This window comes from Colossoma macropomum, unplaced genomic scaffold (assembly GCF_904425465.1).
Source record: "Colossoma macropomum unplaced genomic scaffold, Colossoma_macropomum, whole genome shotgun sequence".
NCBI lineage: Eukaryota > Metazoa > Chordata > Actinopteri > Characiformes > Serrasalmidae > Colossoma > Colossoma macropomum.
The window spans coordinates 15652470-15679870 of NW_023494802.1; the positions used below are offsets into that span (position 1 = coordinate 15652470).

The window sequence follows — 27401 nt, forward strand, 5'->3', positions numbered from 1 at the left end:
TATTCTTTTACTTTCACTTTGCTCAGTTTAGTGGCTCAGTTAGTTTCCAGTTCCTTCCTTGTGTTAAAAAGTCAATATCACTTTTTTTTAATTGTATTTTACTTAGACCAAGTTTTGGTAGCTGCTTTTACTACTACATGAGTCAACTGGACACTGAAGCAACAACAGCTTTACTTGAGTGTGGTTTTGGGATGGTTTACCGATGTCTGAGCAAAACTGCTGACCACACTAGTGGCACCGAAGCTGGTAAATAGCACAGGGCCTCCATTCAAGGTATGACCAATTAAAATAAACAGAGCACTTAAATACATTAATGTATGAACCTGCAGCTTTCTTATACATGACACAAACACATATTTTCAAAAAATATTTTATTTTTAAAATATCTGTCGAGTTCATGGCGCATAATGCATTCATTCCCCTCCTGTAACCAATAGGAAGACAATGATCACAGACATGATTTCCGTGAAACAAGAAAATCATGAGGCATCCAACTGAAGCACAGGAGAATTTTTTTAACTCTTATGGCTCTTGCTTTTCAAACTTCACCACGGTATAAGTGCTTAGAGTGCATATCTGAAACATTTGCAAGCAAGTCTGCAGCAGCAGCAGCAGACACTCAACACAGATCCAAAATTCATCTCCAGAAATGCTCCATTCATTGTAACAGTCTTAGATTTGCCTTTGCTGGCTCCTTCGTTGGCAGGTGAATCACTGGTAAAACACTCACCTGAAAGCAGGTACTAGATCCTCCTGCTTATACTGAAACTGGTCATGATGTCCATGTCTCTATGTGGCCAACATGGGCTGAACACTGTTAAAGAACGCAATATAAAAATCCACAGTGCTGTCACCAACAACTGAGCAGGGCGCTGCTGTTGCTCAGGGAGGAGAATGTGGCGCTGTATAACGAAGCTCTTGTTTCTGCTTTTCTGTGCCACTTCTTCTCTTTAACAGGAAGAGTCATTATTGCACATCATGTAATACAGTACAATTTACAAAAACATCATGTGCAAATACAGAGGGATAAAAACAGGTTTGGCTAGAAGAGTCCACAAAATTGACATCTCAGTTACGTTTAGTAACTTCAGTACCTTTAGCACTTCTGAAGTCTGTTGCACCTTCTGTTGTGCGTTCCTCCATTTCCAATCACTCCTGCTGACTTGGAGGACTTGTATGGCTCTGGTTCTACACCTCAATGGTCTTGTAGTAGATCCTGGAGTAGATTTTATCTAGCTGGCTGTGCAGGGCATGGAAGGAGGGCCGTTTGGAGCTCTCTGGAGCCCAGCACTCCAGCATCATGCGGTAAATGTTGGGAGGACAGCGGCTCGGACTTGGCAACCTGTACCCTGATGCTAAAATCTCCAACACCTCCTTGTTGGTCTTTCCTGATAAAGTGGAACAATGAGAATGGAGTGTGAGGACAGGCATAAGTCGGCATACAAGAAAGAGAGAGAAAGGCGTAGTGTTTCTGAGATCATTAGCTTTTTTTTTTAGATTTTTTTGGACAACGGAAATATTGGGGATCACATACTGAACAATTAGGGATCACACACTACTCAACTTTTCAGCTGCTGAACTCACTGAACTTGTGCGAACTCACGCAAACTCTCACAAACTCTCGCGTTCTTCCATTACCAGGAGACCCAAATAAACAAAAGTGGAGCTGCTGCTGCTGTTTTTTCTCTGCCATTTGCGTCGACACAGTAAAAAGCAGGTAACCATGTTTAAATGAGGCTCATTGATTTAAAAATGTGATCAGTGTGCTACTTTTAGAGTTTTAAATGTACATCTCGATTGTGCTCGTGTCTTAAACTCAGCTCATTAAAAAGCTTCGCTCCACATGTGAGACTTTTTTTTTTCTGTCTATATTTGCTGTATTTTCTCCTTTCACACTCTCTGTTTTCATTGGCTGTTGCAGGAATCCGTTCAGATTGAGTCATTGGGTCTGAAACGCGATCAGGAGGCCAAAAATCTGAGTCTGTGCACCTCAAACACAACTGGATTCTCTCTCCAACTGTCGACTCCGACTGACCCAACATCTGCAAACTATCACAGACTTGGCCAGACTGAAAATCGGGGCTAAAATCGAGGTAAAAGTCGTGTGATGTAACCCCGGCTTTAACATGTTCTGATCTTGCGTTAGACCAAGCTCAGAACATGTGTAATGAACAGAGCATGAACTAAACATCACGATACATAAAATGAAGCAAGTCAGACTCATACCTTCATAGGGCATCTTCCCCCGTGACATCATCTCGTAAAGCAGCACTCCAAAGGACCAGACGTCAGATTTAACAGAGAAGCGCTGGTGTAGAGCTGCCTCTGGAGCTGTCCATCGCACTGGGATCTTAGTGTTCTTACTGGCCGTGTACACGCTGTCCTACAAACATGCATACAGAATCATGTTTATATATTTATACCTACACAGAAATATATATTTCATTCATTTCTGGTTTCACATGGTGTATAAACACTGTTAAAAGTTTCAAAATGTACCAGTCTTATGTCCATACAGTCCACACATAAAAGCTAAGCTGCAAAAATAGCCTGTTTGGGATGTCATGAAAACCAAGCCATTTAAATATATCTGCTTGTTTAGCAGTTTAGCCCCGCCTATTCGTGCTAAGGTTATAAGGAGTTTTTCAGCCAGTACCACTTTTAAATGAGCCACAATACAGGGCAGCCAATCAGAACAGAGCTGATTTACATATACCAGTCTTAAAGGCAAGTTAACAAGGACATCCTGTTTGATTTCTAGGGATACAAAGACGATGGGAGATGGCTGTGTAAAAATTAAATACTACTGTTTTTGGACCACAAAACCACAAAAGTGTTCAGCCAGTGTTTAAGGGCTGATGTGAGAATAATAGATGAATACAAAAAAAAAAACAATTAGTGTGGGTAGGGCTTCTGTACCCATCTCATTGCTTTGTGACTGTCAAGTACGAACATAAGGGATAGTACTGTGTAAAAGTCAAAGACCTCCTTTTATTTATTTAATTTCCAGGGGTGACAAGGCTGGGATGGTGAGTTCACTCATACTCTTTACCTTTATGATGCGAGCCAGGCCAAAATCAGCCACTTTACACTCCAGTTCACTTCCCACCAGGATGTTTCGAGCAGCCAGGTCTCGATGTACAATGTGTCGGTCTTCCAGGTAGGCCATGCCCTCTGCTACCTGACAGGCCATGTAGATGAGATGAGCTGAGGTCAAAACCTGACCCTCTGGAGCTACAGAACAGAGAGAGATAGAGAGAGAAAATTTATACTGCTGAAGGAATATGTAGTTACGGGTTTGAGGCCCGAAACATACTTCAAATGCTAAGTTCATGTTTGTTAATGTAAAAAATAATGTAATAAAAATATAACACAATAAATAAGTGCTTTTTGAGCTAGACTTAGAATTACAGACTTAAAATAATAGTTTTTATAAAAATACTGTTTATAGAGCACTTTTGACATATGGTATGCACTTAAAGTGGGATTAAAAAAAACTGTAAAAATAAGCCATTCTGATCATTTTAAGTGTTAACTGACATACTAAAGTTATAAAAGGATGACAACAACAACAACAACAACATAATAATAATAATAATAATAATAATAATAAGGTACCACTTTCCAATAAAACTACTCTTATGAAAACTTTATGAATAAGTTAATACTAGTTTATGAATGGTTATTAATTAGGTCACAATACTTTTAAATTTATTAATAATCAGTTTTGACACAAACATAAACAAGGCAACACAGACCTGTTATATCTGATGAATATGAATATCTGATGAAGCTGACAGGTTTAAATCTGACTGAACTCTATAGATGAATGTGGGCTCACTATTTGGCAAGCAAAAGGCCACTGTTGTCCCTTTAATTGCTGTGTTATAACTGCTTATTAATGATGTTTATGGTCTAATTATTTTCCATTACAACTTTAAACCATTCATAAACTCATTTGAAGGGCGTTCTTATTGTAAAGTGATATTAATATTATTATTACTATCTTTAAAAATAATAATAATAGTAAAGTTAAAATAATAGAGAAGTTTTAAGCTGCATTTTAAAATTGTTTTTTACTGGACAATTTCACAGGAAGTTCTAAAGCTTTAGAGAATAAACCAGAAGGCCCCCTCAACACTTTCTTTCTGTATTAAACATTGGACATCCGATGTCCTGTACAAGACAATCCAACACAACAAGTGAAGACATATTCAGTCACATTGAAATGAAATGCAACAATAACTATGAAAAGAATTTTGAAACTAGCTAAGAGACAGTAAAATAGGTGTGAGAATGCTTCAGAGTTTATGTCAGTACTCTGGCTGCTGTGTTTTGCTCTGGTTGCAGTCCCTCTATTGTGGTTTTAACAGTCCAGTACAAAGAGCAGGATAGCTGCAGTGGGAGAAAACACAAGCGAGGTAACTTCTTAGCGTAATACAGGGTAAGTCAGCGTTCAAAACTGACAGTGTGATAGAAGGTAGTTTCAGAAAGTAGTTTAAACACATGGTCACTGTGTTTAAAACTCAGATCAGTGTCTGCAGAGCCATGAAGTTCATTTATCTCCTTACATATTAGTAACACAGTATGATCTGTTTATCTAAACTTCAGAAAGTTCTGAATGGTTAATAATGAAAATGAAAGTCAACGATAGCCAGACCCACCACAGAGACGGCACATCGAGAACTACATCAGATTAAGAAAATGACAAAGCAAAACTTCAGCCACAGTAATAGCTGATGTATTAATCCAAATACGCAGGAGCGGAGAACGGGCCAGCGTTTTACACCAAAGAATCAATATCAGGGCTGATATAAAGAAGAGTGTTCTAAAGATTTATAGAGCCTGATAAATGAGGAATAGCAAGAGCCAGACTGAACGTACGCTTGCGCCACGGAGCTGAAGGACGCTGTTTGCCAACAAATAGCCCTCACTTCACTCTCAAGCTAGAGGAAACAGCCAATATATCACACTTAAATTTCTCACCTCACCACTGGGAACTGCTAACACTGTAGGAGTAGCTGATTATTCTGCTCTTGCAGGACTTGCTAGTGGCTAGCTAAAGCAGTTGCATGTCAAAAATGTTGCAGGAATGTGTTTTTATGTGCTTATAGTGGCACACAGCAAAAAAGAAGGCTTAAAAAAGTAAAAAAAATGCATGTGATTGGTTAAAAAGGAAAAAAAGGAAAAAATCTTCTTGTATATAATGAGCATTAAATTTATTGTGCCTTATTCATAACACCACTTTAATAACAGAACAAACCTGGACTGAGATACAGTCGTATGACGTAAAGTTTGAACATCCCTGGTCAAATGACATTTTGTTGATAAGTTAACACATCCTCTACAGAGAACACTTAAATATGGTGTTTTTCTGCTAATTTTAGTAGACAATTTCCAGTTATTTGCAGAGTTTAAAATACTGTAAAGAAATATAAAATATAAAATGTGTTATAACACACACAGGTCACATTTTATGTTCCAGCAAGTAAACATATGACTGTACATGATGGGAATATGTTTATGTTTGGTCTCATTCACTGTTAAATTAAGCTGCATTTCCTACGTAGCCCCGAAATTGTGGAATCATCTCCTGACCTCTGTTTGAAACTCAGACCCACTTTCTACATTTAAAACTAGACTCAAAACTTTTCTGTTTGCACAAGCATTTTGCTAATATCAGTTGTTTGCACTATTACTCTCTAACATCTCTCCATAAACAGACTTAACTTACAAATTGTTTGCCTCTCTCTTGCTCTCTCTCTTTCTGTCTTCTCTATGAGCTGATGACTGTCCTACCTGCTTGATCCTGATGGATACTTTTGGAACTTCGAGGAGCTACCAGCATATCTCTCTCTCCCTCTTTCTCTCTCCCCCTTTATTTCAGCCCCTGAGCGACGTTTGCCTGACGTGAGCCACTAGAGCTGCTACAGTCGCCAGAGCTCCATCTCTGTTGGCTGATCTGCACCGTTTTGACCACCACGGAGCTTCACGCTGTACAACGCTGTGCAAACCTCACCTGCATGAACTGACCCTCCTGATGCTGCTGCATAAACTAAAACTAATCTAATTAACCTTTGCTCTGCCTGTTTTCCCCGTTTTTGTATTCTAATATTTTATACTAACGCTGTTTGCTATCCGGTGTCGACCAGAGGAGGATGGGTTCCCCCTTTGAGTCTTGGTTCCTCTCAAGGTTTCTCCCTCTTGCTCTTAGGGAGTTTTTCCTTGCCACTGTTGCCACTGGCGACGCTCATGGGGGCACAGACCCGGATTTTTTTCTGTAAAGCTGCTTTGTGACAACACCTGTTGTAAAAAGTGCTATATAAATAAACTTTGATTTGCAAATTTTGAAAGTACTATTAATAAGTAACAGCAATACTTGGTTGGTCAATTACTTAAGTTTATCCATAATCCACACCGCACATCCAGTGACATATACATTACTTCAGAATGATATGGGATTGGGATTTGACAACATTATCTTAGCACCTTGTTCATTACCACCTGACCAACCAAGGCACCATTCAATAGACTAGAATGAGGTCATTTCAAGCTGAAGTAATTTATTTCCTTCGACTGAACTGCAAGAGGATGATTTCCTGGAGAAACATCTGTGTCAGCACTAAGTTCACAGGACATTCTCATCCGATAAAGGCTTTCTCCAAACACTTTATCATGACCATCATCACCTACATGGCCCTGCTGAGCTGCTCTTGTAACAAGCTTTATTAAGTGACCTTTATAATTCTAGAGATACACATGCTCTATGATGGTATAACAATGCTTCCAACCTATCCTCTCATTTACACATAACCTTGTTACATAACACAAGCCTACGATAGTCCTTCCAGGAATGTTCCTCCCTTATGTAGGAATACTGACCTGCTAACTGCTGGCAGACAATGTCAGGGCTTAATGTCATATCTTTATTACATTACCATATCCAGTTCTGAGTTGGTATGCAGAGCTACAATGCTTTTTTAATTGCCTGACTTGAGTAAATTCATCCAGGTACTTTCTCATTCTTTCCTTTTGTGTACACAACCTGCACCACGCCTTTAAAAGAAACCCTACAGTGATAGTCTTGTCTGTAATACAAAAAAAGTGGGTCAGTTATTTCAACAGCGACATATGAGACTTTAGGCATTCAACTGGCAGCTTTCACCACCTGTACCACCTTCCCTTTAAGGGGCCCATATCTTGAAAAAAAGAGCATCTGATAGCATGTAAACAATGTAGTGTGCACTATATGTAGTATGTAAGCTGCAAAAACTGCCCATTTTTTGATGTCATGAAAACCAATGCATGTACATATTTATGTCTGCCTATTTAGCCCCACTCACTGTATACATCAGTCTTTAAGGCACAGTAACAAAATCTGCCTGTTCATTTCTAAGGGATAGAAAAAAGGTGGAAAATAGTCACATAAAAATGTATTATGACTGCTTTTGGTTCAAAAACCCATAGAAACCTCATGATTATTTACTCTAGCCTCTAACTAGTTGTTCTTGCTGCACTCAAATTGGCCTTGTTAGTTCATGTCCAGGTCATACTAAGCGCATATACAATTTATAAGACAAAATTCTTGTTTTCTAAATTTCTCATTGGAATATAATAACTTTCTCTCCCTCCAACCATCTCTGTCTATCATCCAACAAACATAATCAGCTAGTTCAGAGACTTGCCTTGATTAAGTACGTCATGGTATGAAAGGAAAATTATTGTTATGATTTCCATTTCACATTGACTTTAAAGCTGTGAAGAAGATTTTACTTGTATTCCAATATTCCCTTAAAACCACTGAGAACTGGCATTAGGCACTACTGCATGGCAGAACACATGGATTCACCCTACTGAATTTAACTCTTCTGCTAGCTATCAAGGGCAAAGCAGGCATAAGCTGGTAAACATGGCCTCAACCCAGTTCTCACAATAGAAATAAACACCTTTGAGTTTGATGGAGAACACAGTCAGTGTCAGACTCTCTCGGGTTCATTTTAGCAGAGACTTCATATTATTTCACTTCCAGAAATAGCAAGGTATTAGCAGTTCATTCAAAAGAAATCTAATTTTAGAGAATGTCTCCTTTAAGTGCAGAGTAATCTCAGGAGTACTCACTGGCGAGGTAGGACTTGAGGCTGCCTTTGGTCATGAGTTCCGTGATGATGTAGACAGGTTCTCCTCGTGTGCACAGTGCAAGCAGCTGAATGAGCTTAGGATGGTGCAGGTTCTTCAGAGCATGGACCTCCTTCACGAACTCATCCAACTTGGTGTCCTCTACAGGGGTAAGAAACATAGAGAGAGTGAGAATAGTGAGTGTTTTTAAACCAGCCAGAAAAGCTTTATCTAAGATGATTTGCACTTAACCTGGAAAGGTTTCCTCAAAAAATGTCAGGCAGTAACAATGTCTCTGAGGAATTTTAGTGCTGATGACATATAGTCTAGATGATGAGCTTTCTCATTACATTAAAGGGTCCATATCATGGAAAAGAGAATTTCCTTCATGGTTAAAGGTTAATATGTCCCACTCACTACCCAATCCATACAGTCCATATATAAAAACTAAGCCGTAAAAACAGCCCATTTTGAATTCTGTTATGTCAGGAGAACCAATTTATTTACATCCATCCACTCACTAGGCCTACAGTAGTTTAGCCCCACTCATTCAGTTTTAAGAGTTTATAAATTTTACAGATTTACAAAAAAAAAATTTTAAGGCATAAAAAGAGAGGTTAAAAAATGGCTACTTTTGCTGTACAAAACCACACAAACGTTGTAAGTTAAAAGGAAAAAAAAGTGACTTAAAAAAGTACATAGTGATTTTAAGGCAGACTTATTAGCATCCATTGCAATGAAAACACAGACATACCAAACCATTTTTCTAAGAATTACTGCTAAAACAACTAGTAAATCCTTCCCCATTCACACCACTGCCTGACATGACTGGGCTGTTTGAGGTAAAAGGTTCTGACCTACTTCTGCCATGGCTGGAAAGGAAATTCTTGTTATTAGAATATGCTGGTTTATGTACTGCATAAACATTGCTGTAGAATACAGTTTTTTACCTGCTATTAATTTAATTTTGTTAGACACACATTGTTTCTAAAAAGACGCATGCCAACAGTAACTGTATACAGATTTATTAGACAGTGAAAGAAAGCATATCGCTGCTGTCGGAACAAAACCTTGTATCTCCATTTTTGTTGTTTTTCAGTTTTTGGCATAATTTGAAAACGCATGTTGCTCTTTACATTGTGTGTAAATTTCATGAAGAATGGATCAAAAGAAACGGCCCAAAATGACTTGGAAAAAAGTCTGGTTCCATTGACTTGCATTAAAAGAAAAGTAGGTTTTTTCATTCTCTTGTAAAGTTACCATTTTGGAGATACAAGGTTTACGCATATGATAAAATTCTGAAATACAATATTAGTCCAAATGTTTGTAGACACCTGATCATTTAACATTTTGTCTGAAATCAAAGGTATTAATTGTGAGTTTGTTCCCTACTCTTTTGGATGTTTCATCCATCTACAGAATGCAGTTCTACAGCCCGATGCTGATGAGCCTTATACTTCTTTAAGCGATGCGTGTCATTGGGTATGGTGGCCCTCGCCTCATGTTGGTTATACAAGCTGTCAGCAATGGGTGCACCTTAAAGTATCTGAATTCACTAATTACAAGAGATGTCTGGGTACTTTCAGACACATCATGTCCTGGCACATCATGACAATAGTAAACATCCACAGTTGGCATGCTTATGTTATCTTCTTTTGCACTTATACATGTAAATTACTCACCCTCACTGCCTAAGAATATGTGCAGAAGCAGTTGCTTTTCAAAGGTTTGCTGCTAACAGGTGCAAGGGCCACAAGCCAGAATCATTTCACAATCGTGGTTAGGTAGCTATTCTTTGCAACTGGGCACATAACAGATGTTTTGAAAGAACTGAACTGAAATTTATACCATACTAGTTGAAAGTAATTGGCCAGTAAAGCAATTATTTCTCTATTTCTTTGGGAAACTGGATTTAAAATAAAAAGGATGAAGCTAAAGTGCCGTCTGTCAGATCTGATTTAAGAGTTTGTAGGAATATACAGCGTGAGCAGTGTACCACAGCCATTTTTATACATAGCACCATAAGCTACTGGATAGTTGTTTCTTGGCCAGATGTGTGTCTCTGCTGTTTACAAAAGGGGTCTGTATCTGTAGAGCAGTGGTTCGTAAACGTTTTTGGTTTAAACCCCCTTTGCGGACAGCGAGTGCCACTGCAGCCCCTCATTACTTTTACTTTTGACAGACCAGGACCTTGTTTTACTAACCTGATCACTGACCTGCACATACACTGGCACATATTAAAATTTAAGAACTTATATTAGTAATAATGTCTGCCACTTTTACAACTAACAGCTTCTGAGAACAGCTGCATTGGAGTATTTGCAACCATGTACTACATATGGCAACTTTATTTAGGTTTATGCTCAAAAATGAATATAAAAAGGCCTGTGATTCCTATATAGGCTCTTTTAATCAATATATCGCTGCTGTCGGAAGAAAACCTTGTATCTCCATTTCTGTCGTTTTCCAGTGTTTGACATAATTTGAAAATGCCTGTTGCCCTTTACATTGTGTGTAAATTTCATGATGAACAGACCAAAGAAATGGAACAAAATTACTTGGACAAAAAGTCTGGTTCCACTGACTTACATTAAAAGTAAAGTATGTTTTATCCTTCTCCTGTAAAATTACCATTTTGGAGATAAGAGGTTTTGTTCCAACAGCAGCGACATGTAATATCTTAAAAAAGCTTATATTCTATTCTGCAGTTTATCCTCACAGCTATTCTTTAATTAAAATCCAACATGCTGGTCTAAATAGTCAACAAAAAATGTCTCAATTTCTTACAAACTGCATTGCACCTGACCTACATTGCCTATTATTAACAGAAGGTAAAAGGTAGCATGCATCTGTCCTTCACCCCTAGACAGCAAGGACACAAACATAAAATTATGAAGGAAAAAAATGACATAAACAAACAAAGCAAAGACAGTGGAACTTCCCAGCTTCTCAAACTACAGTAGCTAAAATTCCACTCATAATATTATTCTCATTACAGAACAAAAACTACTGACTACAGCAAAAAAGCTTAGCGCAGGAAGAGTCAGACAGTGTGCATACTTCTCTATTTCTCTGTCATGTGCACTCAGACTCCACACCTGGGGTGCTAAGGTTTGATATTTGATAATGGTAAAGGTAAAGACCATTACGAAATATGAACTACTCACATATGCTTTTTACATATTACGTTGGCATTATCCTTCAGCATTTGTTTTGAAGTGCTTCTCTATTCTTTAAAAAGGACATCAGGACATGGACTACAGAGCCAATCTACTGGTGCTAAGAAGACCTCGCCCCCTCTGTGTGCTGAAATATGAAGAAGTGTGTTTCAGCATAAGTCAAAGTTGTGAATAAAAGAGGTGGAGAATCACTGGTTTACAGACGAGAACAGACGGAAAAGCACTTCAATCTTCAATCGATATTTTGGAAAAGTGAACAGTGAGGTAACCTGGTCATACGGCATGACTAAAAACCGCGACACTGTAACAAACGTGCTTCTCTCTGTTATTGCGCTGCCGCTTAATGAGTGATACAAAGCAGTATGTCTAGCCTGAGAGTGAAAATGGATAATGAAGAATGAGGAAGGATGATGGCATGCTCTGGTAACTGTCAGTTTTCTACACAAAACTTCCTCTCTGTGGTAACAGAGACTGTGCTTTCCGTCATGGCTACACAAGTGTGGTTGGGTGCGCAAGTGTGTGTTTGTGTGTGTGTATGCGTGAGAGAGAGAGAAAGAGAAAGAGTGAGTGAGAGAGAGAGAGAGAATCAGAGAGAGAGAGAGAGAGAGGATGTGAGAATCTGGGAAATGTTATTGGTTATGTTTATTCCTTCTCTCAGTTCCTCCTCTAGTGTTCTTTCACTGTAGACATATTGAGCGCAAGCTTTAGCAGATGGGAACAGCCATCTCTCCATTTTAAACCAACAGTTTGGCGAACAAAACTACTTTACACCATTTCCCACTTACAGCAAGTATAGCTGATCTGCTAAGGCATGTTTCAAGGCCGGAGTTTGTTTCTTTAGTTTTGCACTGATGTCATACAGTGTCAGAAACCACATAACCACTTAATAACTTCATGAGGTTTGAAGCAAATGTGACTGAGGCAATGATTTATGGAATTAAGTTTGCACACTGCTAACTGCACAATTCTTCTATTGCTTGTTAGCTACACCAGCATCGTAGCTCCAGTGCAAAACTAAAGAAGAAATATTTGGACCCCAAAAATGTCTTGGCTGATCACCTACATTTAGGGTAAACCTTTATAAATTAGATTTTTCTTACCAAACTACAGGTTTAAGGGATAAATCTCCAGCCATAGACAACACAGTGAGTGCTGGCTCTACCTAATAAGTGACATAAGCAGCTGCTTAGAGTTCCATGGCCACCAGGGGGCCCCCTAAATCAACAGATTCACTGTAATAACACTTCTGGGTTATTACGGTGCCATTATGTTGTCTAAGATGTTTGAGTAAAGGTCTGTTCACACTGAGTCACGTTTACACCAAGTTCTGAAATGAACACACATATATTAATGCGGTCACACAGAGTCCAAACAAACGGGCTGCGATGCTGTGTAATTTTTTAATTGGAGTCTGCTTGATTTTCTGTGCTGTACGGATGCGTTAAAAATCAAGCTGACCAATCAGAGTTCTGTTGTCATGGTTGCAGCCCAAACAAATGTGAATCAAAATGCCAAACAAGCAAAACACTGACTATAAAAATGTGGAGGCTAAAGAAAATTTATGGCAGACCAGAGATGAAAGGCTGGGGAATGACGGTAAGTACATTACAGTAACCATATAAAGCCGGTTTATTTAGGTGCATCCTTCATACTTGGTGTAAAGATCCCACTACGCTAATATTCACATCTGTTTTTTGTACTTGGTGTAAATAGATATTAAGAGGGTAAGAAACAGCTGGTTAATAATGTCTCAAAAAAGAACGGATGCATCTGGAGCTTTGTTTTTTTTTAAACGTTAACATTATACCATGTATTTTGTTTTGTAGTTGGACAACAAGAAGCGGTCTGAAATCTAATGACGCAGGTGCAGCTCAGGCTTTTTAAGTTTCACCTTCACTAAACCTTACAAACACAAGCCACGGTCAATTTTATAACAGCAGTTAACCTATTTTCCTGTTAATCCAGATTTAGATACTCGTGCCGTGATTAATCCGCTTGCACATGCGATGATGAACAGCTAGTTAAATAAAACAAAAAAAATAATTATGCTACCTAAATGTGTAAAAAGTAAAGTATTTGTAACAGTATAAAGCAAAAAAGCTGCCACCACAGCCACCAATGTTAGATCTAACTAAGTTAGCTGGGTAAGCAAGAAATCATCATTCACATCCTTGTGCGAGTTCACAAGTCGTTGGGGAGGAGGGTCAAGAAACTGTCTATCATGGCTACAGAAGCACTACGTGTGATGCTGCCAGTTTTCTGAAGAGAAAAGGACATAAGAAACGCTTGTGGACCACAAAGAAGACAGTACGGGCTGTCTATCCTTCACAAAGAGCGTTAATGTGTTAACGTATCAGGAACAATACATAAACATAGTGAGCTACCAGGATGGCTGTATGTAAACAGACGCTATAAACGCTATTTCCCGCCAACATTTACCTTTTTGGAGTCTGTCATGGTACTCCCTCGTGGAAACTTCAGAAAGGTAGGGGTATTATTGCCACAGCTCAACAAACCTTTCCTCTGTTTTGTTATTTCACCTGACAGCTGCAACAGCAGCATTTTTCTCTTCACCACGTTTACATGTGCGCACCAGACGGCACTCTGTCACCCTAGTGGTTAACGTCAAGAAACGCGTTGTAGGAGATGTCAAACTAGGCAGGAAAATTCTGACGTGCCAGACTTTTCATCGGGGTGTTGTGGGGTGTCCCAGACGCCACCGCTGTTCAACTGTGTCACAAAACCCGTTCCTCATTCCCGACGCTAAAATTCAGCCCTGAGGCTGGAAATTAGTTAACTGTGACAAAATAGTGTCAAAATTGGACTGAACTAATTCAGTCTGATTCTCGCATAAGAGCTCTAGATTAAGAATGCTGAGAGGATTATCTGTTGTGGTAGTGATTGGGCCTTATTCTCTAATATCTTTGTAAGTTTTTTCTTAAATGTGTTCTTGAGAAAGGTCCTAAAAAAGTCTACGTCAGGTTCATGACGTGCTCTTAAACCGCAGAACTGTTCTCACCTTTGTGCTCTCGAGTGTGTGTAGATTCTGTTCTTACCTAAGAACAAATCCTAAATAAGAAAACACTGGTGAATGTCAGAATCTACATGAAAACTGTGTAAGTGGGTTTTGAGAAGTTTCTTCATAAGAACGGTTGGTGAATGAGGCCCAGTGTTTTCAGTTAGCCTTTAATTTTATACTACGCCAGCAAGCAAGATGGAGGCCCCCAAAAACGTTGCTTTGGGCCCCTAAAAATTAGAGCCAACCCTGGACCCAGTCGTGATATGAGTCAAAGCTATCTGGAGACAACATGAACTCATCATGGAAGCACATGGCATGGAACCTAAATGGCAGGGTGGTGCTGCCAGCAGTCCATCCAATGATTTTCAGTCATGCGCTTACCAGATTACTTTAAATAAAAATGACAGACCATGAAAGATCTCATGAGTTCTCTTCAAAACCGAAAGCTTATGACACTTTATGAGAGACGCACTGAAGGATCGGCTACAGAAAATGGTTACAAGTGGCATTTCCTACAATGAAGTGTCAAAATTTTACACTTAACAGGTGATGTGAATGATAATGAAAATGAGACACAGTGTGTAAAAATGCTGTTTGTGGCCTTCACTCTCCTGCTCTTGGGAAGCTTCTTGGTCATAAGACTCTTCAGTCTGTAGGACTTTTCCACATTAACTGATCTTTACTAGATTTGACTAACTAAGGATTAAACAAGAAATAGTATTTTTTGCTAGATTTTTGTTAGTAATTGTAACAAATTAGTAAAAAAAAAAAAAGTGCAATTATTATGTTTTACAGTGTGTGATACAGGACTTGGAACCAGGTCTTTCCATCACCATATACCTGGGTAAAAGGTGACTGTTTGGGAACCTTTAAGGCCTTTGGCCTGACTCAGAGCAATTCTTGCTGATGTCTTTAAGAGGTCCCTATCTTTGTGGGCTGAATCTCACCAATGACGCTGTGTCCAGTCTAAGGCCCAATCCCATTTCACCCCTCGCCCCTACCACTGAGCCCTTAGCCCTCTGTTTTGCACGTTCACAACTAGGGTTAGGGTGTCCCAATTTTTGTTGAAATGGAGGGGCAGGTCAAAGTGTTGGGGCCACATGACTCCCCAAACAGAGGTTTTTCAGAGACTCCAAACAGAGTGTTTTCAGAAAAACAGAAAAAACGGCAAGACGGCTGAACAAGAGACCAAAGAAACCCACAAATGTGAGAATTTTCTCTGTTAGAAAATTACGATAACCATTGTATTATCTTAGTTTAATGTCGTTTCAATGTATATTAGTCGTTTTCTTCATAACAAGCATAAAAAATTCGCTAATAGCATGCTAATGTTTCGGTAGCTATCTAGCTAACTTCCTGTTCCACCTTAAATAGTCCAGCAGTTCTGATGCCTGAAGCGCCAGAATGTAACTGCTGCACCATTTAAGGTGGAACAGGAAAATCTGAACAAGAACCTGGTGAATATCTGACTTCAGCTTTGTATCACCAAAGAATCAGCAGTGGGTGATAATAAATAATTGTCCCCCTCTTTGAAGGCATATGATGCCCTGAATGTGACTAAAGCCCAGCAGTGAGGAGCTGAACTTTTCCCTTCTCTGCTATCACTGAAGACGGGCCGGGTCGCCTACAGAGCAGCGCTAGTAGCCTCTTAATGAAGCAGTGTTTTTTTTTTTTTATATTTGAGGGTCGCATTTCGTAGGGCAAGATTTCAACCACTACCCCTTGTAACTCAGTTCAAAGGGGTTAGGTTGACACTCGAAAACAAGGGGTAGGGGTAAAAAGAAATGGGATTGGGCCTAAGTCTGCATTGTAGTAGTTTTGATTTGTAATGATGAATCAGTAATTGTGAATGTAGATTGTCTGTTTTACATATAATTTGCATACACCTATAACTGCTTAGACCAAGTTTGTGTTAGATGGGGAAGACACTTGTGGGCGCTCTCATTTCCACCACACACTCTCTCCCTACTCTTAGTTTAAACCTGCTGATATGTGTGTTTGTATTAACCTGTTGAGTTAATTTTTTTTCTATTTTTATCCTTTGTTTAATTTGTTTACTTTTTTGTGTTCTTGTAATCCTGAACAAACATTTTTCTTTTTTAATTTTATAATCTATTTTTTTTTTTAAAACTCAATGTGTGGTCTTCTCTTTTTAGTTGTTGGGGTATATCACATCACAGAAACTATACATGGGTGTTTTTCATACATTTCTAAGTCTAAAATCTCTTTCTGTAGGTTTAATTGGCTGTTCTAGTATTTCTTGTTTGTCACTTTCTACATCAATTAAATCAAAATGTCTCGTGATTGTTTTCTCACAGATATTAAACTGTGCTTTAACTGCTGAATTGATACAGCTGATTAGCAATATTAATCTACAGTCACTTAGCTAGCTAGATAGGCGCCAATGTGTACATTTAGGAACACTCAGATGGCAAAACAGTAGGCTAAAAATCACAGTCATGCAAGACAGTTATGTTCAGTAAAAACCCATTTACATGAAAAAGAACCTACTGTATGAACAAATGCTTCATTTAGCTTCCTCAGCCATAACAACTAAATCTGGCTGTGCAAACTCTGCTAGATACAAATGCGACAGAATGATTTGGAATTATTTTGGATTTAAAAAAATTAATAATGGATAAATAACACATGAGTAATGGTCTAGGCTACCTGGATGTGGAGGCATAATTTATTTAGCTGAATGAATCAGCAGGAAAGATTCAGCATGTACCTACATGGTTGGAAAAACTGGCTGAAGTATACAAAGAGGACGTGATGGCACAGATATGTAACTGTCAAACTCAGTTTATCACTCTGAATAGTTATATGGATTTCAAGAACACTGTTTTGTAAACGATTCACATTAAATTACATTTAGGCCCTGCCAATATGTGACACTTTTCATGGCAATATCTGCTGATGCTGATACATAAACATTTAACTGCATTAGCTTTACAGAGAAATTTAATATTCATTTCTATAGGGTTACTAATACAGTCACGTTTCTAATTTTTTAATCAACTATCTTTTTCAATATCAAGTAATATCAATATGTTTCCACCATAAATCCCTATTTTTTATTTATATTTGTTTTATTTCTGTTTAAAATTACTTCATTTTATTGTGCATAACTTTGGCTGACACTAGTTGTCCTTAAAAGTGCTATATAAAAAAAGGTGATTTGAAATGTAAACACAATTCATTGTATATCTATGTAATTAAGTGTGTTAGTACATAATAACATTTGAATAGTATAGTGGTGCTGTAGTATTCAAGTCTGGTCTCAGTCTTGAGACCAAGTTTCATTGTCTTAGTTTCAACATAACTTGGACTCATCTTATCTCAGGGAAAATTTGAGTCAGAAACTGTTTTCGAGTGTGATGTCTGAGATAACTGGAAACTGCACATCAACAGCACCTTCAAACAGAATAAAATAGTCCTTTCTCTGTATTAGGGTTTCCCAACCTTTTGCAACTCACAGCCCATACAATTGATCGCAAAAGCCTCCACGGCCCACAAAATATAACCAATCAGATAATTTTTTCTGACTTATCTAATGAGACAGCTGATCTTGTCTGGCAGCTACCGAGTGCTGGATGTCAGACTGAAAAGAGGAAGGTTGCAAACTGAGTTCTAGCTCAATTCGATTTTGATACATATTCATTACGATTAGTCTCCGTGTGATGGTGGAAATTGCTGGGTTTCAAAACCTTACTTGAAAAGACCCCTGAGCAAACAGCACAGAGCGGCAGTTACTCGCTTTCAGTTCTCACGTTAAGCCCTGCGCACACTACTCACTGCTGTATTCTCTTCGTTTCGGTTTATGTTTGGTTTTCTCAGTCTGGGATACGCCGGCCTCTCAAATTGTAGATTGCCTAGCATCAGGATCTTTCCTTCTGAAATGCCATTGTAACCATTCATTCATGATGAATGAGTTCCACACAACTGAAAGGTGAAATGTTATCACTGACTATTGAAAACAAACATAACTAGCTGGCATTTTGCCTGAGCAATCAATGAGCTCCATATACATAGTTTTATGTACGCATTTGGTTGAATGTCTATATTGTGCCACATTTTTGAGGGAAAAAAGATGGCTAACGCCCCCTAGCAGTACCAGGTTGAAAACCACTACTTTACATGTTTAAATAAAATCTGTTCGCTGCTGGTTGAGGAAGTATTCAATCCTTTCCATGATGGCTTAACTGGGTGTTATTTGTTTGTTGATGTTCATTAGTTCCAAAATTCAAATATCCCCTGAGGACAGATCAGAATGTTATTATTACTGTGTTTTCATTTAATAATAAAAAATGGATGTGTATTGTTTTGTTTACATTTAGTTGACTTTAGGTGGTGATTCTGTTTTAGAAGAAGGGACACAGAATTACCTCATCATCATTTACTTCCAAAAGTTACAATGCAAAGATGGACTAAGATTATACTGAATAATATTTTAGACTATATTATTTGATGATATATATTTGACTTTATGAAATATAAAATATCATTATGTATTAATATGTCATGCAAAAGGAAGAATAATGAATTTACAATGAACTACAAATGAATATCAGTTGTTTTTTTTTATTTTGTTATTTTTTTTTTGTTTGATTTTTATGGTAAGTAAAATCTTGATCTGGTATCCGTCTCAGCCACACCTGGTCTTAGTCTTGACTTGGACTCGACCACTAAAAGTCTTGGTCTTGACTCAGACTCAATGTGTCCAGGTCTCTGTCTTGGCACTGACTCGCCTCTAGAGATCTTTACTACAACACTACAGTATAAGTTTTAACAACAAAAACTTTAATAATAATCTTGACTTCTACATGTTTAATGTATTCATTAATTTATTGCTTCATTGTTGATTCATGTTTGGCGTCTGGCATGCATGGTTATAAACATGTTTCATTTCAGGTGACTCACCTTGTTTCAGCATTTTGATGGCCACTCTCTGGTTCTTGGTGGTCCAAAGAGCTTCCCAGACTTCACCAAAGTGCCCTTCCCCCAGCTTCCTGTTCAGCTGGAACTCTTCTCTCGGTCTCTCCCATGGCTCCATGTCAAACAACTCCCTCTACACACACATACACACACATATCCAATCACATGATATCACCCTGCCCGACACTCACAACTTTCATTTACAACATGATAAGACCCAGTATATCACCCTGTATAATACAACTGAGATAAGATAACGTAGAGAACGCTTGCAAAAGAGATCCATTCCTTAACACTGCCTGCTTATGATAAAACTGAAACTGAAATACAGGGGCAGATGCAGAGGCCTGGTTTAAGAAGTACCTGTTTTAAGGTGTGACAAATACCTGACACAGCTGTTCCCATGACCTAAATTATCCATAATGGGAGCATTACTGAAAGTCCACCGAAGACTCAGTGAGAATGGAGTGAGTGTATGGGTGCATGTATATTGTGTATGTGCATAATAAGATATTTAGAGATATGTGCATAAATCAAAATAGAAATAACAAAGTCGGGAAATTAACATTTCAGCAGCTATTCAAATACATTTGAGTGTTAAGACTAGTAAAGCTGATTAAGGTAAAACTATTTCAGCACACTATAAAACAGCATGCTGTAAATACAATTACAGTCTATGAAACAAAGAATAAGACCAACACTACACCAGACTTTTCATAAGTGATGCATCTAAATAATATGAAAACACTTCTAAACAGGCTGCTTTATATTTTAAATGGTAAGTATATTGCCAAAAATAGAAATTGGTGATTCGTGAAATGATTAACTCCTGTGAAATTACATACAGAGCCATGTTACGTTCCATGATCTAGACAAGGTTTTTTCTACAAAATGTACTAAACCTGAAACACTTGAAAATGACTAAGAACAGTCTTTATCAGGAATAATTACTGAAATACTGTAACAGAAACAATGAGTCTCATACAAAAAATTCATTTAACCCTTGTGTGGTGTTGATGTGTTTGTTACTCAGTGGTCTGGTGGACCCACCACATTGTTGTTGTTTTAAATAATATCCATAAAAGTTTATATAAAAATACCTGATGTTTAAAATATCACAAGCGTAGGGTTCTCCTTTAGAAGCTGTAGCCAGTCAGCAGCTTGTCCACACACACACACACACACACACACACACACACACACACACACACATACAAACACATACACACACTCACTGACAGCAGGCCATGTAGGAGGAGAACAGAGTGAAGGACACAGCACCTCCACACTTTTACTGTTATTTTATTTTATATGTTCTTTACAGAAAATGAGCAAAGACCAATGAATCTGAGGTTGAAATAATAATAAATCGCATCATTTTATATTTTGGTAAACACTGAAAATGGATCCCACAGACCTGAACACCACAAGGGTTAAAAAAGGACCAGGTCAGGATGCTGAATAAAAATATGCAAGTAAAAGCCAGCTGTGCTGTTGACAGAATGAGGGCGTGAATGAGTGAGTAAATGACACAAACACAAACACAAATCAGCAGAAACTCACACAGTTGTGTGGGGGCGGGGCTTCCCAGATTTTGCAGCAATTTTGGTGCTTTCTCTTATTTAGCTAAATTAGCTCTTATTTTCCATCAGTTTTCTTCATCAAAAAAGCTTTCTGATGCAAGAGTATCATACAAGTGTGAAACAAGCCATACAAGACTGATACTCACTCACTGACTCTGCTAAATCTACAGGATCTTAATACTGCCCAGTATTATCAGTCAGGCCATCTGTGGTTCATTCTACCGAATCGGTTCAAAGTCAGAGCTAAAAAACATATTTAAAATTTTTAGCTGACTTGGACTTTAGACTAAAATCCTTTTGCTTTGAATGACCATATCCTTACTTGTGTTTATTTCATTAATTCAAATGACTGAATATTCTATTTTGTCACTACCAAAACACACCTAACACTACTGATACCAAATATTTCAGGGTGACTGAATTTCAGTTAATTTTGAGCAGAACTTAAAAATGCTAGGCAGTACATGACTAGTAAACACAGCTTTGAACAGCTGTTACACACATAAAATCATAATATTTTTCAATAAAACACAAACAAGTTTACTTAATTGCAGAAAATCTGTGTTTTGGTAGTGTCACTTCCTAATGTTCACTGCTTTTCAGATTTTGGGACACTTTCACTTCAAAACAATGAGATCTAACTGCTCATTATGTGGCCATAAGGAACGGGGCACTTTCTCACTTCCTGTTTTAAAATGCGGGGGGTGTGGCTTTGGACTAAAACTCTTTGTGCTTCGGTAATGACGTGAAAATGAGAAGTTTTTTTTTGGTTTTTTTTTACACAAATTTAACTCAACAAAAAGATAAAAATCACCTTTGAATGATGATTTTGTATATATTTATTTTATTATTATCTCTATTAGTGCTTTGGGTTTTAACAGATCACAATATAATCCCAGGACACATATCTACAATCAGAATATTTGAATATTTGTTTTATTAGATTTTTTTTTTACTGCAGCTTGAACTGATTCGGTAGAATGGCCCACATCGTACATCTATTTGTTGCTGTACTTATAAGGACCACCAGTAAGTCTTTGTAATTTATTCTGCAGTCTTCTGTGGTTCTACTACTTAAGAGTTCCCACTGAGTACAAAATTAAGTCAAATCAAATCAAAGCATTACGTGTGCAGCTTTATTATGGTTATAGAGATAGTGGTATTGTACCTGCTGTACGCATGGCTGATCCAGAGGGCATCCCAGGCTCCTGGGGTTGTTCTGGTAGTATCTGATAAGCTCATCCAGAGTGGCAAAAGAGATCTTATCAGACACAAAGTAAGCACCGATTGTAGAGCGATGGATACGGAAATGGAAGACATTTGTTTCGCTCCTGGCTGTGAAATAAACGACAAAATGCTTTTAGTCTGATATTACTTAAGCGAATATTTTTAAAGAAAGAATTAAAGAGATACTATGTAAGATTGTCCACCGATCAAAACTGTGCTATTATGCAAATCAGAATACAGACATTGCACAATTAAAATTCAGGAAAACACCTCGGTTTTAACCCTAAGAAATTGAGAGTTTTTGAGTAACCCTTATTATTGTAATCTACTGCAGAGCTTAAATAGGTACTGTGGGTGTTGCTATGCAGACAAGCCTCTAGAGTATAATCAGTGCACCTGCACTGTATTTGAATCCTCCTGCTAAACCTGTACCGGAATATTGTAGCATAATTATACATGACTCACTGTACTAAATACAAAATTTTAGTACAGAACTTTATTTGATTCATGTTATTTGGGCAATTTAATTTTTTCCCCATTTTAAACTGATTTAAAATTGAAAAAAAAAAATGCTAAAATGCTAGTTTGGCCATAGTCTTGTTATACGGCAAGGTTGGCTAATGGAAAGTAATGGAAATGTGCTGATGTCTTTCATTCTGCCCACACAGTGAGAACTTAATAAAAAAGGGGCAAAAAAAAATCTGCCAATGTGGCTGTAAAGAAATCAGAATCAGAATCGGCCATAAAAAATCATGAAAATTCATAAACTTTGATGCATCTCTATTAATGAGAGTTACACTTACACTGAATCTAAAAGCGGTATCGACAGGTTTGAGCCTGTACTTCTAATTCTTTCTGTTTGTCTTGATATTAAACACTGACAAAAATGTAAAGGACTTTTTTTTCTTTCTATGAAAAAGACTGTACACAATAAAACAATAACTAAAATTTTGACAGAACATCTCCACTTGTTTCAATGAGCTACAACAGAGAAATAAATATCGAATTCCACCATGTGGAATAATCACCGTTGTACCACGGCGTTTTAGGGCCACTGTTAATAAAAATAAAAATCGTAGACTTCGAGAATATCGTAATATTTCAAGAAAAAAAGTTGTACAGTTCCGACAATAAAGTGGCATTAATACCAGGAAAGATCGCAATATTGTGGCCTAAGGCTTTGCAAAGTGAAGGCAGCACCTCCTCGTGTTAAATGAGGGGCGGTGAGGAGTTGGTGGAGTTATACTTTCATATCGATTCACCCATAAAGAAACACTCAGTCTCCCTATCTCTCCTGCACATCAGCACCAGCCTGTTATTAGTATGAGAACCGGCTGAAAAGGAAACTGTGTTTATCTAGAATAAAGAGCCAGACGGACTTGGAGGAAACTGTCTGTCTGTGTTGTTGAACGCGAATCTCAGGCAGGGTCGTCTACACGGCTATCAGGGCTTCATCTCCGCACCATTCAAAGAGGGCATGAAGTTTCACTGACAATGAGAATGATGATCAAAATGATCCACAGAGAGACAGGAGTGAGTGGAGCTCCGGCGCCAGTACAGCAACCGAGACCCCAACGCGTTATGGCAGCCAAATATTACGACTTTATTCTCAAAATATTACCTCTTTTTCTCGAAATATTACGACTTTATTCACTAAGTCTACTATTTTCATTTTTATTAACAGTGGCCCTAAAACTCCGTTGAGAACTGTGACAAAATATTGTGTTGGGGTGCAAAACAGGCTCTACATCTTGTCTTAATTTCTTAAAAGAAATCTTCAGTACCACATCTTAGTTCAACGTAGGTAATATCTTACTGCCATTAAAGCCAATTCTGGTTCTGATTCTGGTAGTATATGTCTAATGCTTGCCTAGTGATTTTACTGTGGGTGGTGAAGACAATTATAGAACATGCTCTACTGCCCTCCAAAGGGGAAACAGAACTGCTGACACAGTCAGTAAGGGGAGCGACTTGGCCAATAAGGCGTGAGGAATTGTGCGCAGAGAAATGGTGGATGGGGAGTGCATGATATGGGGAATACGGAGACAGTTGCAGAAGCAAAGACTGAGTTACTGTTCAGCAGAGCAGAAAAACAGGGATGGTGAGAGAGAGAAGAAGAAAAGAGGACGGGTATAGACGTCACCGGTAATGAAGCAGATGATAGCTAGCGAGAGAGATTCATCTTGTTACAGATATGAGATGTCTGCACAGACAGGAGGATGATCACAATCTTGCTGACCTGAAATGGTGTATTCATCACTGTGACTCTCGCTGATTCGTACCAGGAAAGAACCTGTTTTATTCTGGGGAGCCAAGAGCAGCTTCTCAGCTTTCTGCCTGTTTATGTTTCCATAGTACCATCTGTCTCACACACACACACACACACACACACACACACAAAAGTAAAGCATAAGTCAATTGCATGGAATTGTATTAGTAGTGTAAACGTATTATAAAATTAAATAGGCTATATTGTAGGGCATGTTAAAGCTTACAGGACATATATAGGCAGAAACATTACAGGATACTTTGTATTTTATATGACATATATACTACACATATACATTGCAGGCTATATAATAGGCCAAAAGGCCAAAAAGACAAAAGAATATATAAATAAAGAAGGAAGGAATGTTTCAAATCAAGTTTTAAAGGTGTATTTTATAACACTACATTATATTTTGCTATTAAAATCCTTCAAAAATACAATACATAAAGGAAAATAAGAATTCAATTCTTAAGTTATTTTAATTCTAAAGTTATATATAATGTAAAAATATAATGTATAGTACACACACACACACACAAGTATATATATATATATATATATATTATATATATATATATATATATATAGTTGCTGTCCAAAAAAGAAAATAAATATCTCCAAAATAGTAACTTTACAGGACAAGGCAAAAACACTCTTACCTTTCAATGTAAGTCAATGTAAAGAGATTTTATTCTAAATGATGTTAGAGCATTTCTATTGGTCCAATCATCATGAAATTTTCACACAATGTAAAGGACAGCTGGTGTGTTGAAATGATGCAGAAAGACACATGGTTTTCTTTGGAATATATTGGAATATACTTTATATACATATATATATATATATATATATATATATATATATATATATATATATATATACATACATACACACACACACACACACATATATGTATGTATGTATGTATGTATATATATATATATATATATATATATATATATATATATATATATATAAAGTATATGTATACCTTGTAGGCCACATTATAGTGTAGTACATACAAAGTACACATGTATATTGTAGGCAACATTAAGGTGTAGCGTATAAAAACTATAAACCCTTAGACTACAACATAGTATATGGCATTTCCCTGCTGTCTGTGTAGAACTGGTTACATATCATTGATCTTTATTTACTGTTCTCTTGTGCACTTATGGCATGTATAAACTATCCTCTGTCCCGGCACACGTACAGGTTTTGTAACAAATGAACCTGAGAAGCCCTTAATAAGCATGGGTGAGGCTGCGTGCACATGCTTGCTGTGTGTGTAATGACGTGCTGTGGTTTCAGTGAAACTGTGACAGGTGCACGCCAGGCCTAGCGGCGGGCATAACAGCCTGGCTGTTACCTGTCCACCCTCTGCAGGTGTCAGCCCACAGGGGCAGCCTATTGTTCTGCTGAAGATAACAAAGCAAATAGTGAATGCTGACTTGTGCAAACCCATTGTTATGAAGCAGGCCTAATGGGTGATGAAGGTCAAGCGCACAGGAGGTTAAGAAGGCCAGTTGCTTGCCATTTTGACTTGAACTGGCCTGTTCACCAGCACACCTTGTGCCAGGACATGCCATGTTTGACTCTTCTTACTGTCCATATCACAGGGTGCATTTCCAATGGCCTTGCTAAACAGCCTCATTCAGTTATTGGCATAAAGACTTGGTTGGAAATCAAGCAGGCAGAACCATCACTTTATAAGAGCAAGAGAAGAGACCAAACACCACTAGTGGTACCGGTCGTTTGAGCTCAGTTCGAGCAGCAGGGGTCGCAGAGCAGCTCCAAGCACACACGTGTCCACCCCCCCTCACCCGACTCATCCCATCTCCTCCATCACTTACTTGTATTTGGCGAACTCGTCCTGCACCAGCGCCACGTAGTTAGCCGGAATCAGGCCGGACTCCAGGGTGCCCGTCAGCTTCTTGGCCAGCACGTAGTCTCCTCTCTTCTCGATGACGGACAGCTTGTCGCCCTCTCTGACCGACAGCTCCTCCTCGCTGCGGGCTTCGAAGTCGAAGAGGGCGGCGTAGAGCTGCGCGGGCTTCTTCCTGGGCGCGGGGATCCGCAGGTCACCTGAAACGGTGCGGATTTCGGTCACGGTCGGGCTCGGATAGTGGAGCTCCGGCCATATCCAGTCCCACAGGCGCTTCAGACATGGCATACAAGCGCGGCAGCAGCCCTCCATGCCGAGCCTCTGTGCTGGAGAACCGCCGAGTGAGCCAGGTTAGCCGCAGAGCCACGGTGAAGCCCGGCCAGGCTGACTGATGCCTCAGCGCTTCTGTTTGCGCTTCTTCGCGAGACGCCAGCAACGATGTTTACGTTAAGTGTTTAAGAAGGCTAGGCTAACATAAGGTATGCTAGTTAGTTCAAATCTCTCACCCCCCGTTTTTGTACACGTTCGCCGACACGCACCGCTGATGTTCAGAGCTTCTGGCGATGCTTCGTAAATGGCTGAACAGTATTTGAGTCAATTCGAGGATCTTTCTTTTCCTTTTCCCTTTCTTTTTCCTCTCCTCTGTCAGCCAGCGCTGCTGTGGGAAAGCTAAGGCAGCGGCGGATCAGGTGAAACCGGTTTGGTGTGCAGGTAGAGATGGAGCACTAGCGCAGAAATAGGAGCGCACAGGGAATGCGGAAACATGCTGCCGGAGAAGAGAAAGAGATGGATAGATAGGGATGAAAGATGCAAGTGTACGTCCCTCCAGGACCATCCTCCTCCTCCTCCTCCTCCTCCTCCTCCTCCTCCTCCGCGGAGCAGTGCCGAATGGGCTGAGAGCTGAACCTCCTTCCTCTGCGGTGAGGACCAGCGCTCATTATGCAGGAGCAACATCAGGACTGCTTCTTTCTCTCTCTCTCTCTCTCTCTCTCTCGCTCTCTCTCTCTCTCTCGCTCTCTCTCTCTCTCTCTCTCTTCCTCCTGAGAAGAGGCACTTCGTCTTTACCTCAGTGAGTCACACACAGTGTGGTTTTACCTCACTGTGGTCAGGAAGGTCTACTGAACAGTGCTTTGATAGCACCACGGTTAGATTAAAGGGGAATTCCACCCATGTTTTAAAATTTCTG

At 38.8% G+C, this 27401-nt stretch overlaps 1 protein-coding gene across 2 annotated transcripts; it reads right to left on the minus strand.

Moving 5' to 3' along the window:
* Positions 1 to 598: 598 nt before the first annotated feature.
* zgc:194282 (tyrosine-protein kinase Srms) lies at positions 599 to 27171 on the minus strand. Of its 2 annotated transcripts, XM_036591529.1 has the most exons (8): positions 26184 to 27171; positions 24301 to 24422; positions 22003 to 22169; positions 19237 to 19384; positions 8119 to 8277; positions 3053 to 3234; positions 2227 to 2383; positions 599 to 1388 (listed from the first exon to the last, which is right to left on the minus strand). In XM_036591529.1, the coding sequence occupies exons 1-8, from the start codon at positions 26525 to 26527 to the stop codon at positions 1189 to 1191; spliced, it is 1479 nt and encodes a 492-aa protein (XP_036447422.1). In that variant the 5' UTR covers positions 26528 to 27171; the 3' UTR covers positions 599 to 1188. The 2 variants fall into 2 exon arrangements, with proteins under 2 accessions (XP_036447422.1, XP_036447421.1); XM_036591528.1 differs by lacking the exon at positions 599 to 1388 and having other exon boundaries at positions 1975 to 2383.
* Positions 27172 to 27401: the final 230 nt, after the last annotated feature.

Bases quoted from the DNA above. Each gene is read 5' to 3' on its own strand.
- zgc:194282 (XM_036591528.1), bottom strand. From the start codon at position 26,527: ATGGAGGGCTGCTGCCGCGCTTGTATGCCATGTCTGAAGCGCCTGTGG. The intron at 8,278-19,236 runs GTGAGTCACCTG...TTACCCCTGTAG, and splicing joins CATCAAAATGCTGAAACAAG to AGGACACCAAGTTGGATGAG. The intron at 2,384-3,052 runs GTAAAGAGTATG...GCATGTTTGTAG, and splicing joins GCCTGGCTCGCATCATAAAG to GACAGCGTGTACACGGCCAG.